Below are 13,920 nucleotides of genomic sequence, written 5' to 3'. Positions count from 1 at the left end.
TTGTGAACCTTTCAACAATAATTCAATGAGTGATGCATGTGTCTCATGTATGCTTCCATCTTCTGAAACCTGTAGATCAAAAATAGGATGGTCAGTCAATCAAATATACAGAAGTAGGTAAAGGTCACAGTAGTGCAGCATACTAAAAGTATTACGCATTACAGTCTTGACAAATCATTCTCATGGCATAGATTGTAAAAAAGAGCAGAAAATGTCACTAAATTAATCAATTCTCATGAGACACACTGTAAGAATGAAAGGGAAAAAAAATAATGTAACCCTCTCACTGCTCTTTGTAGTTGTGATTTTTTTCTGTTTCCTTCCAATAAGATAAGCTGCAATTTTGTTTAACATAAGATATAGGCTACCTTTTTGGATATGAGGTAATCTGTAAAATATGTAGCTGGGTATTGCTGTGTATCAGCTTGAACATGAGTGTTCATGTTAACATAGGTTTAAGGACAAATTTGAGATTAAAATTTCTATATACTTCAAACTGAGCCCCCTGACAGGTCTTTGGTCATCATATCTTCATGTGGATCGAGGATATGGTACATCTCAGGTACAAGGACTTGATGGAAGACGTTCATGTTAAAAATGTTTCCAGTCTTTCAGATGGGCATCAGGAAGGGTAAGATTAGGCTATACAAAACACAGAGGTTATAGCTGAGGTGAGAAGCCTAAATAATAGGGGCAGACATGGGATGAAAGCATCTGGGAAGCAAACTCTCTCCAAGTGAACACCCAGATTTGTAAGTATCAGGACTTTTGCTACTGTCTAAATATGTGTGAAATTAGAGAATGACAACCTGTTACTTCTGTGAATTACTCTGTGTAGTGGCAGGGATGTTTTGATGTGTAAAGGTTTTAATCTTGTTTATGCTCAGGTGAACTTTTGCATGAAATTATAATTTAGAATTAAAATAAGGTGAGCAAGCACACCATGTTAAACAAAAATTACTAGGATTGCAAAATCAAGCCGTCAAAAATTGAGAAACATTCGTGCAAGCCTAATTCTGATCCCTTGAGCGTTTGGCAAAGTCTTTAAATTACATTATCACATACTGTTTTTTTCCCCAGCGTAACTGCTTGGTTGATGATAGAGAATCGATTGACCTGCGCGGGAAACAAGGTTGTATGATGAAGAGACCTATCTGTAGGTCTGTCCCTATCTATCTGCTGCAGAAGTGGAAGCTTTGTAGGGAGTATTCAGGGACTTGCAAAGGCAAAGAATAAGGTCTCTGAAGGAAAGACTGTGTGACAGTTCATTGCAGCAGCGAGCTGACTGGAGCTTCCCTGTGGAAAATTGAATTCTCGCAATTCCGGACGAATATGCATAATATTTGTTCAGGATTTTTCTCCCTCAATAAGGTTCTTTTGCCCTAGTGTAATTTTCTTGACATTTTAAGGTGGTGTTATTTAAAAAATTTAGGCTACTTGAAAATTTTAACTCTTGTGTGAAATGTTTTGCTAAGGATGGTCTTCAGTAGTCTCTGAACTTTCATTAACTGAATGCATGTAGTGAATTAGCCTTTATTTTCTCCTTCACTTTGTAGCAGGATAAATACTGTATAAATACTACCAAATTTCTTACTCTAAAGATCAAGTTTTGCTGTTTTTGGGGTGCTTTCCTGTTGCAAAGTGGGAGAGAAGAACATATTTTTAAAATATGGTTGTAATATCAGACCAACTGGCTCCAGGTATCAGAACAGATGAAAGAAACTCAACTGTTGTAATACATTTCTTGGCTATTGACTACATTTCAGCTTGGCAATGTCAAATGGATGTAGCATGGATTTCAGTCTGGGCTCCAAAGTGTCCTCCCAGGGCCTGGGGTGGATACTCACACAAGTTAGCCCATGATAAAGCTTAGTGCTACGGCGCTTATGCTGAAATCCCATCCTCTGCCTGCAGTGGCCAATTACTCACTAAGTTCTTTCCTTACAGTCTCTCAAATGTTTCACCTTGATGGATTATTATGACCTATTCGAAATGGTAGCCAGGGTATCTTTGAACAGCTGTTGAAAACAGAACATGCGCTAGAGCTAAAACTTTCCTACAGTTTCTGGTTGAGTCAGTTTACAGAAATGGAAAAAATCTGCAATAAGTCTTATGCGTTTGGACCTGTCTCCAAACTGCTCTAATGCTTTGGTCATTTTAATGTTCTTATTCAAGAATTTGGCTTCACTCTCCTTTGTGTTAGCAGCTGGGTTTTACCTACCTAAGCAAGGATAATTCACTTCAGCTACAGAGAAACATCTACTTTCTAATGTGAATATTTAAATTATTTAGCAAATTCTTGCAGGCATTCTGAAGACATAAAGAATGTTAAATGTATTTTTATTAATTTCCTTATTGAAAAAAATGGGAAAGAAAGCATATCCTTTTCAGTCTTCCAAGGCCTAATTTATTGGAAGTTTCAGAATTGTTTTCACTGTTTGCAATATGGTATCTCATATTAACATTTCATACTACCAGATGTTTCATTATTCCTGTTTTAGCACATCATACTTGACCCATAGCAGCTTTGAATGCAAATAACAAACATGCTGATGCACAATGCTTGACTGTTAGACTGAAATAATATAGCAAGGCTAAACTGGTTTTCATTTTTCCTTTTGGATATTATTAATCGCAATGTGTTGACTGTTAATTTAATTAAATGTTTTGTTTTAATATAAGACCATTCTTCAGTTCACTGACTCACCGTTTCATTTAATTAATTGCAAACCTCAGGATTTGATTACTCATAGTTCTCCTTTAGTTAATTTACTTGTTCACAGTTTTGACAGAAAAGCTTTCAAACTAATATGAAGGAGGGGCACAGTCTAACTAATTAGAGAACTGAAAAAATAGCTGTAACTAGAGTACAAGATTAGCAGATAGTCAGGGTCACCTTAAAATGCTCAGAGTCCTTGTATTCACCATCAAAATCTAATTTTCAATGACTGGACATTAGTTAAACGTGGAGGAATCACTTGCACACAAGACACCCTGGGTTCCTCTGTGCAGGAATGAAATTGAGTTTTGGTTTCTTACGTCTCCAGGAAGGTATTTGCTAAGGAGTAAATGACAATGTTTACTCGAGGCAAGAGACACTGTCCCCTTGTCGCCTGGTGCTCAGGGGAGCGGGTGAGTTCAGCGCTGCCTCGGAATGGGGGACCAGCCCTGAGGGGGGGGGATACGCTACAAACGACCTTGGGGTTGTGATCTGTGGGCCATGCCGTGGAAATGATTCTTTTTGTTGAAATAATTCCTGAGACTTCACAGAGGAATAATCTTTGTCTGCGTAGGGGATATTTGAGTAAACAATTAACCACTAACTTCAATAGGATGCGGACAAGGGTTGGAGAAACCTCTCTGGCCTTCACACCCTCTCAGGTACTTGCAGGTACCTTGGCTTTGGGAGCAGAGGACACATTCAATGGGTCCAGCCCTCACGGGAGCAGCCAGGCCTCACGGTACGTTCCTGTCTGTTCCATCTCCAGCACCCCCAGGCAGTGGGTCTTCCCCAGAGCAGTGCAAGCACACCACGTTGAGTAAGCGGAGTATGGCCCTAATTCAGACCAAAAACCTTAATTTGAAAACTTTGGTGTTTAGGTATGTTTTAACTGTGGCTCAGAATACAGTTGCAGAATTTTACTTCAGTGCAACGTGAGCATGAAGTGTGCTGGTCTGTGTGTCCTTGAAGGGTTATTTTCAGGCTAAATTTGTGTGTTGTACAGCAGAGTTATGCAGACTTGTCAAAGGGAGAGTACACAGTGTCCTGACAAAACCGAAATTACGGAATGAAGATTACTAATGGCAGTTGGTTGTTTCGCCATATGCACAATGCAGGTGTACCTGAGCGCGCACCATCGCAATCTGTTATGCAATTGTAATCAAGATTCATATAGAGAGAACTGACCCAGAAGACGGCTCCGAGATTTCCGCATTAGCGCTGATGTGTCCCTCTTGAAGATCCCTACCAGCTCTTCAAGGAGCCACCGTCTTTCAGCCAACTGGTGGCTTGGGGGCTACTGTTAGCAGGACCAATTCTGCCAGCCACATAAGTTGCTGGCAGTTTTGAAAACAAATCATTGCAACTGTGATGAGACTCATGCTTTTCTGTTGTTGTTGTTAAGGTTGTAAATGTTTGATAATAAGCAGTACATAGTTTATTTCCTGGGTGTTTAGTGATTGATCACAGCTGGCAGAAGATAACTGAAGGAAGAGAAATTTAAAGTGTAAATGGCGAGAAAAAAACAGGAGCTTTGAAGTATGTAATCCAGCATGTCGGATTTCCTAGTGATCTTTTTTTTTTTTTTTAAGTGAAAGTAGAGGGATAGATGTATATGTTACAGCAGTTTTCAAGTACATTTTTCAAAGTGAGGTACTCTAAGTGAGATTCTGCTGCTGATAATGATTCATCTGAGAGGATGGAAATGATTCTTTGGTTCTTTGTAGATCTTTAGATAAGTCAGTTGAAGAATAGCCCTCTTTGCCACAGCTAGCCGGAGCTGAGTCAATTACAGAAAGGAGTTTTATTAATAGTTAAATTAAATAGTAGCTTCAGTAATGTTAGCTGCAGCAGTAGCCTTAATTGAAGATTATGCCAATGGGTGATTTGCTGTACGTTTTCTTCCATCATTTCAATCAGTAGCACACCCTTACTGCTGAAACCGTTTGCTTTAACCTTAATTTTATTAGCTTTCAGAAATGCAGAAGGATTAGTACACTGGTTTTAAGTGCCTCATACAGGCAGATTCTGGGGCTTTTACTGCTATCACAGTTCAAGTAAGAAATTACATAGACTGGGGAATAAGTAAATGAGAATATTAAGACTTCGCTGATTCCAAGCTTAGAGATAGTGTAGGCTATATCTGCTTCAAGTTTATGCCTGACTGCTCAGGATCTTCAGGCTGTAGGGCTTTCTGCATTAGGACTGTGCTTTAAACTTTTAATGCTGCAGTAGAGTGACTTTGGTGTGGCAGATGGCACAGCATAGATTTCTGATACATCACTGTTTTTTGGCTGTTGTCCTTATGGCAGCTGTGTCTGGTTAGGGAGCTCAGAAATGCCTGACAATAATTACCTTTAATTTCTGCAGGCAGCATCATGATGATTTTGGGACTGTGTTTATTCTTTTGTTTGTTTCTTGGTACCCTTTCTGCTTTCGTTACGCTTCTGGTACAACTGTTCAGTAGAAGTTTTAGGTGGGGGGGTGTGTGGGGGTGTGTGTTTTGTTTTTATACAGTGCCCTGGGTAATATTTTGTCTTGTCTTTTATCTGAATGTTTTACTAAAGGTCTGAATTTAGTTTCCATTTTCTGTTTATCTCCTTATGAATAGTTTCTTTACTCTTGTGTATATTTATACTAAGTAAAGTTTTATGACTTGCTGTATCAAGAACCTGTATAAATACTGACCCAGATGAAAATATTTACTGGAATATTGGTTCATCTGTACATATTTGGGTACATCAGAGTGACAAAATGATATAAAAAACCTCCATGTTCAGACTCTTATGTTCTTTGTAACCTTCAAATTAAATGTGAATGCATATGGATTTGAAGAAAAAGTGAAAACAGAGTAGGCTGTGAGTGGGTACAAGTTCTCAAAATGCTTTAGTGATGGCTGTACCTTAAAACTTGGAATTGGTTGGGATGAGGAGGAAAAGTGCAGGTCTGCAGGTAGGAAGGCAAATCACACAGGTGCGTGGAAAACATGAAGAGTAAATTCCTCAGAAGACTTGTGTTGATGCCTGTCTTTTTTAACTTACTGAAAATGATGTGAAATTCACTTAGAGAACAGTCCCACTTCCTTTTGCTAGAAAAAAAGTGGAAAAGTTTATAGATTATTTAATCTTCAGAAATTGTGTGAACAGTTTTATCACTGAAGATACATTCTTCGATGGATTAAGTATGAGTGATGTCAGCCAGAGAATTTGTAAAAACAGGAGTTTAAACATCGGGATTTTATATCTGCTTGATAAAAAACCTGTAGCATTTGCAAAAGAACTTTAAAGGGTATTAGGGAAAAAAAGTATTTTTAAATATAAAGTGAGTACTGTTGGTATCTTCTGTATGAATTGACCTAAAAGATGAGATTATTGAGGCTGTTTTCTGGTTATATGTTTGTACTTGATGTATATTAATAATGAAATCAATATAGTATTTCATATATGAATGAGAAAACAGTAAACCAAGTGCCTAATTAGTGTAGGTGATATATTTTAGATATGGCATCGGTGCTGTGGAAATACAGGAGTGTGTAACTGCAGCTTGGTTTTCTGAGTGTTGGGACATTCTTAGGCGAGATGGAAGGAGGAGGCCTGAAAAGAGGGCTTGTGTAACTCCCATCTCATAACCTGCCATCTCCAACTTACTGATACTACTCAGGAATATCTTTGCTGAAGTTAACCAAATTGCTCTATCCATATCTGATAATACTTCTCCCTCCCCCATGCAGTTGGAGTCTATGGATTGCTTGCTTACTTAAGTCATATTAAAATAATGAGAACGTTTAGAAAGCCTATTAGAAAAGCAGCAGAGATAATCTAAATGTCAAATTCATAGCAGCTTTTAAAAGAAAGTATTTTAATTTATGGATGTGTGGCAGTATAGGATGTGAAAATTATTAGTTCACTTTAATCAGCATCTAATCTCTCAGTAAGCAGTACTTTCCAGAAACAGCAAATTATTTAATTCTGTTTTGATGTGCAGTATCTTTGTCAATTGATACAGCATGCACCACTGACAAAAAATCATGGGGTTTTTTTTGGTAAACGCAATTCAGTGAATGTGAAACTATTGCACAGTCAGTTACAAGACAGCCAATAGGAAATACTTAGCTTTGCTTTTTAGCAAATGTCAAAAGCAAGTCATACTGTACTGGGAGTAAATTCATTTAATCCATAACTGGATGAATACACAGTTATACCTGTAGAGATCTTTTGGTTACATGGCCTTCTTCCCTGTATTTTCCTGCAAGATAGATGAACTTCCGACAAGATATTTTCAGTCACATCTTGCCCAGAGTTAAAGTATTTTCATACTTTGTGGAAGAAAATCTGATGTCTGACTTACTGACCAAGTCAAAAGGATAAAACTTTAAAAGTTTACTCTTAAGAACAAAAAGGTATTTGGAATCTAAATAATAATAACAAAATTATGGTAATGATGGTAGCCTGTAGCTTGGTGCTACTCTATTTCTTCTCTTTTACTATTGGAAATTAATTGGATTTTAGTCACTTGAAAATCTTCTGCCCCTAGCCCCCCTTAATTCTGTGAGTTTGTGCTGGTCTTAATGGCTTCTTAAAGGTGGGATCAAGTTTGTAATACCAATATTGTACTCTTCTAACATTTCCCATGTAATGTTTTCCAGTAGTAATAATGTTAATCCAAACTAACAAACTTTAGAAAAACACAAAATAGTATTTGGATATATAATATAATAGTATGTACAACATTGATTGTTCCATGTTAATTGGCTTTGAACTGTTGAAATTAAGGAATACTGTATCTTACTAGTGTACTTGGAAATTATCTAGCATTTAGCTAAATAAGTCAACCAGAAAGTGTTCAAAGTGACAAAATAATCAAAGTGATGGGAAATTATATTTAAAAATATAATCAAAAAGGATATAATTAAATAAATTGTTCTTTATGCTATACTTTAAAAAAAAAAAAACCAAAAACATGAATGACTTAAATCTCCTTAGAATGGTGTACTGAAATAACTTGACTTCAAAATAAAGGTAGTGTTCAGAATAACATTACATAACTGGACTAAGAATGTGTCTTGAATGTGTGTGGCTTATTCTCACTGAAAGGAATTTTGTTCTTATTTCTCAGTGCTGTATGGTACGGCATGATATTATTTTTATTTATTTTACCAGGTCTGACAGCAGCTGCCATGGCAGAGGCTATGAAGTTACAGAAAATGAAACTTATGGCAATGAATAGCCTTCATGGAAGTGGAAGTCAAAATGGAACAGAATCAGAAAATGAGGAGCTCAATTCTAATGCAGGTAAGTAATGCTGTGGGTGTGAGCTGTAAGGGAGAGCCTGGTTTTGTGCATGGGAAACAGCCAGAAATCTATCTCAAATTATTGTGCTCTTTTATTTTGTAAGCTGTGCTCTGCCAATGTCAAATCAAAACTACTGCACCTATTCCTCCAGTACTCCTCCAGCTTCCCTCCTAACAGCCATCTTTTTTTTTTTTCTTTTTTTTCTTTTTTTTTTGAAATACTGATGAAAGATTCATTGTGTTAGAACACAGATATTTTAAACTGTTCCCTAAATGTATTTGTATTAACAAAAGGCTTCTCTACTGGCAATAATAGAGTGAATCTAGAGTTTTCCTGGAAATGATGGAAGGTTTCCAAAACTTCAGGTTGTTGGAACTCATAATGAGTTGCACAGTTCACTAGAGAAAGGTAAAGTAGGGAATGCTAGATCAACGATTTTCTGGCTTTTCTGCATTTTGTTCTTCCCTTGAATGGATATTTGCAAACCACAGCTATGAAGGAGAGTTATGACAAATGTTTGTTATGGCCTACCTGGCTGGAATAACCTTGGGTAGACAACACTGATGCTAAACACATGTTCAGTCTGTACTACTATAAGCATTGGTGTAGACTTGAACTAAACTCCGCAAGTCCCAGCTCCACAAGAATAGGATTCATGGTTTAAGTTGGAAATGGATCCTTTGAAGAGAATATCTTCTTTGATTATTCTAAGGTCTTTTTCAGATCAATAGGAGAGACTTTTACTTGGATAATGTGGAGAACCTAGAATAATTTGTCTGAGAAAGCTGCTAGATACTTACTACAATAAGAGCAGTTTCACTTGAACTCACATTTTTTGACACAATCATACAGTGCAGTCTTACCACTTTGGAAACCTATGCATCCTTTGTTTTCATTATCAATTCAAGAAGAGAGGCATTGTCTAATCCCTCATTGCATTCAGATCTCCCCTCGGCATTCACACGTCTCTGAAGTCACACATGCATCTCTAAAGACGAAGCCGCTCTAACAGTTTGCTTGCTTGGATGGGGTATAGTGTTTATGCATTGTACCATCAAAATGGTAATTTATTAGACCAATAAAGCAGCAGCTGGGAGGTCTTAGACTCATTTTCTAAAGGAATAACTTTGAATTCATGACAAATTATGCACAAAGCAGTCTTTCCAAAAGTGGTATTGCCTTTTGCTAATTTTGTGTACTCATCTGTATTGAAGAAATCTGGCTTCTAATTCATGCATTAAACCCTTTCCCAGCTTTCTGTTGTGTAGGATATGTATTTCTTATTCACCTCCCAGACCCTAATCAATTAGTGTGTATTGAATTCACAAGAAAAGCACTGAAAAAGCATATTTAGTTTGTGTAACTCTTATAGTCTGTATATAGTTCAAAATTAATTATGAAGTTTCTCTGAATGCTAAGAAACATGACAGAAGATAGAATTCCTACAGAAAAGCAAGGAAGCTTCATACATAAAAGATGTAGGGTTAGTATTAGGGGTTTTAAAAGCTGCTGTACAAAAGCTTCCTAATTTAAATGTTCATGGTTTCATGTGTTACCTGATCCGGCAAAACTGGTATGCTTCATATGGGGAGAAACTAGAGTACAGTAATTAATATTATTATTTTAGGTACCTCGTTGACAAGTTTTATGGGGGACTATCATACCAGCCTTTCGACAATACGTCAAGAGTATGCATATTAAATGAAAGTTCTCTGTGGTTTAGCAATTCAATGAGTTCTACAACTGACTCAATACCAATTTAAATATTTGGAAAAATTCCCACTGACTTTAGCTGAAGTTATAGTGGGGCCCGAGGATAAAGGTATGGTGTCAGTTATGTAAAGATCTCTTCTCAGTTCTTTCCCCTTTTCATTGCCTGGTTCAGTAAAATTGCTAAGATCAGATTTACTGGATCAAGTGCCAATGTTGCTTTCAGACAGAGAAGTAAGTGCTTAACAAAAAGAACTACTACTGATTGTATTAAAAATCACAATTTCCCCTCTTCAGTATCTGCAATGGCAGCATTAGGATTATTTTAGTAATGCGTGGCTTCTCTCTTTATTGGAGGATCGTTTTTTAATGATTTACACTGAGCAGGTACAGCAGGACGTGTCAAAAATGAAAACCAAAATGAAAGGAATGTAAAACTTAACTGTACGTTTCACTGTATGAAATAACTGAGGAATTACCAAATGCTCACTGTGGAAAACTCATTGGAGACTGAGGTGGGACGTGAAGAGAGTGGGCATTTTGTTTAGAAGTTGATACGCAGTTTGTAACTTTGCTTCATTGTGAAGAGAACACCGTGATAATTCTCTGTGCATGAAAGCTTTACCAACTGTTTGTTTTGCTCTAGACTCTTACAGTTTAAATGACTATTAAAAACAAAATGGGGATGTGAAATGAGAAAGAAAATTGAATTTTGAAATTTTTTTTACTAAGGAGAGGTAAAAAGGAACAGAGCAAAGGAGTCAGAAGCCTCATAAGTGAGAAAAACATTTTATTTTAGGAGAGAGACCTACAGTTTCTTTGATTTGAGGTTGTGTTTAATAGCTTTCTGTAATGGCTGCAACATGACTCTGCATCTAGATTTCAGCATGAGTAACAACCTGTTCGTGTTTCATTTAGCTCCAAATGAGAAATTCTGTCTTTTATTGTTTTAGGAAATTAGTCTGTGTACTATTGCTCCTGGAACTTTATAATTAATCACTAAAGGTTATGGCTGTGGAGAGTTTGTTGGAAATTGATGTCTGAATTATTATAATTGTAGCTGTCAAATCAGAAATATAGTTATACAGAGCCGAGGACCTTTTGCTTCCTTTGATTTTATGTTTGTTTTTTTTTTTTTCTTTTTACTGTAACAAAGACTTGAAGGGTTGCAGTTTTACTTTAAAAAACAGCTAGAGACATTGTTGTATTTTTACCTCAGTGTTACACATTAACTTCCTTTGGCAAACATAAGATAAAACGCCACTAAATATTTCACATTAAGTTGTGTCCCTTCCTCCTTATTCCATAGTCTGACAGATGAGGGGAATATTCTCTTCTGCTGTTTGTTTTGAATTAAAAATGTAATTGATCGGTGTTAATTCCTGAAACTTTATTGCCAGATTTTTTGGAAGTGTGTCATTATGTAGAGGCCATTAGTATAGTAAAAAAGTGTGGAGGTTGTCTTGTCATATTCATTTCAATCCCCATCTGTATCTGTTGAAGTCAGTATGAAATAATTCTGGATTTGCTTCTTTAGTAATGCCTAGAATGTCACTTCTGTGGTATCTTTGTGTGTATGCACCTGTGATGATCGAAATTTTCAAGAATTCTGTATCTGAATCCAAAATTCATGCTACCAACTTAAAATCTGAACTCTTAACTCTAGGGATCACTGACTATAATTCCTCAGATAATATAATGTCCTCTAGGAAGTTACAGGTGTGAAACTGAATCTTAAAACTGTGTCTAAGGAAGTGGGGAGTAAATGTGCCACTTCTTTTCCTGCTTCTAGTCCAGCTGGTATACTTTTGCCATCAGGTCCTACCTACCTCCTTTTTGTGATATTACAATAATCTCAGTAATGATGGAGTTTAGTACTGGAATATTCTAAATAATTTATTTTTAAAAAATGCTGTAAGAGACAATACTGAAACTGAAAAAAAAAAAAAGTACCAAAACCCAAGTACTGCACGAATTTTTTAATTGAAGTAATGCATTAGTTCACATCGCTGTGAAGAATGTCGTTACACATTTGAACATTAATGTCCTCCTTCCACTCTCCGCAGAAGAAAAAGAGATTTTTTGCACCTTCCTACTCATCATATGAAGTGTTGAAGCAAACTTCTTAGGCAGTTGAAAATCACATATTTAATCTGGCACTATAGGTTCTCTGGCCCCACAGTCCAGCTGATCTGTGCTAGCGGTTCCTGTGGCTTGGTGTCTGTCTCCATCTTCTTGTAGGATCTGGGAAAAAAGGTTGAATTTAGAGAACCGTGTGGTTGGGTACATAGGTGTCTGGAAGTGGGAGAGATTGATCCCTCTGGAATCTGAAATTCCTGGTGGCCATAAATCTTTCATAATCCTATTCCTCCTCCTTGGCTACTCCATGTGAGTCCTTAGAGATGAGATGGTTTGTTGACGGCAGTCAGTGCACACATCTGAGGATTGCCGGGAGTCCAGAGGGTTGCCATAGCTAAGGCAAGTCATGCTGTGACTTCTCTTTTGACTTTTCAAGCACTTGAAAATTTTAAAAGAGAAAAACTAAAAAATGCTGTGAAGCATGATGGATAATATGTGCCAGCAGTGATATGGCCTTTCATATTCCACTTTGGAAAATGAGTAAGATCAAGAGTATGAAGCTGGCAGCTGAAGCCAGGTATGCTGATTGCATGTTCAGATCTCTCAAAGCCCAGCCACGTAATCCATTCTGTTGTTCTATAGAAATAAGATAAACAAAACCAAACCTCTCTGGTTGCACAAAAGTGTTTCTAAAGATCATCTGTTTCATCATCATGCAATACTAAAATTAGGTGAAGTGTATTCTGGAAATTAGCATATAATTACCTAGGGAAATTTGAAAGTTATTTGAAATCAGAGCTTTTTTTTTTTTTTTTTTTTTTTTTTGTAATTTGTGCAAGTATGTGATAGAACTGGAACCTGAAGGATAGATTGCAACATACAGTATTGGTGTTATTACCCGAACATCCTGTAAGCTGCATAAGCAAAGAAGGATCAGTGTATAGCAATCCGTGACAGTACCTGTTTGTACAAAACCTCAGTGCAAAGAATAAAGCAGTTGTTTTCTTCTGTTGGCTTTTGGAGTTAGCATGCATGATTTAATAAATGTGTTTTGCTTTCCCAAGAGAGATATCAAACAGTACTAAGTGTTTCAGTGGTATTTCCTTAGGAAGTCAAAATGTTATTCTGTATGTAGAGTCTTGTTGCTTAATTTCCAGACAAGGAGCTAAGTTAGGCAGAAAAGAAAGGAAAAACACCCTAGCTTTTGGCATATGAGGATCAGAGAAAAAGCTCTACATAGAAGGAAAAAAAAAAAAAAAGTGTTATCTTTTTATCCTTTTTTCCCTTCAGTACCTGCCATGCAGTTTTCTCATAAATGCAAACATCCTTCACAATCTGTTTAAAAAACCACAAATACATCACTCAGAGGAATATTTAAGGAACCATCAGGAGGGAAAAAACTCATTGGTTTAATGGAATGCTGTCAAGGAAAATCAGCATCACAAACGACACAGGGGCAGAATTGATACTTTTGCACTGACATGTTAAAAGAAAATCCCATGCATTATTTAGAAAACCCAGAAATCTGTCAGCTGTATGATTGCCGAGTTAGCAGAAGCAGGAGGATGCTGCTCAAGTTGAAAAGAAACGCGTAGGCACAGATCCATATTGTAACCTTTCATGTTCTCCACCCACCATGAATACCCAGCTATTACACGGTCAGCATTTTTTAGTTTTTCTCTTTTAAAATTTTCAAGTGCTTGAAAAGTCAAAAGAGGTAGGTCTTTTATTCTAAAAAGCAGGATGCCGAGGCTGTTATTTTATTGTAAGGGTAAAAATGACAAGACCAGAGAACAGATTTTTTTAATCCTTGAGTGCCGTGCAGACTTCATGAAGTCATTTTTCCTGTTGTTAAAGCAAGTATTTTTGTTACATGAGCAGAGAGTTATTGTTTCAAAGATGATAATTTTATTTAAAGTACACAAAACATTCATGCCGTTATAAAAATATAACCAGTCAAAACTACTATTAATATTTTTAGAATCAATTGAAAAGCTAGTGAAGCATACATTTAATTTTCTTTAATTGTCCATTTGCCAGGAGAACTATATACAGTCTTGAAGTAGGAGAGAATTTAGTATGTTTTACTTTCTGTGCCGTCCGCCCAAAAACTAGTCTTGT

General features: G+C 36.7%; 1 protein-coding gene across 1 annotated transcript in view; it reads left to right on the top strand.

The window, feature by feature from the left end:
- Nucleotides 1–13,920, top strand: part of DACH2 (dachshund family transcription factor 2) — a 150,707-nt gene that overhangs the window by 41,795 nt on the left and 94,992 nt on the right. Inside the window, exon 2 of the mRNA XM_026848801.1 lies at nucleotides 7,879–8,010. Coding sequence (XP_026704602.1) covers nucleotides 7,896–8,010 — 115 coding nt within the window. The 5' untranslated portion in view covers nucleotides 7,879–7,895. The remainder of the gene's footprint in view (nucleotides 1–7,878; nucleotides 8,011–13,920) is intronic.

This window comes from Athene cunicularia, assembly GCF_003259725.1.
Source record: "Athene cunicularia isolate RWA chromosome 4 unlocalized genomic scaffold, athCun1 chr4_part3, whole genome shotgun sequence".
NCBI classification, from domain to species: Eukaryota; Metazoa; Chordata; class Aves; order Strigiformes; family Strigidae; genus Athene; species Athene cunicularia.
Note: the sequence above shows the minus strand (reverse complement) of the source record. Positions and strands in the feature narration are given on the sequence as shown.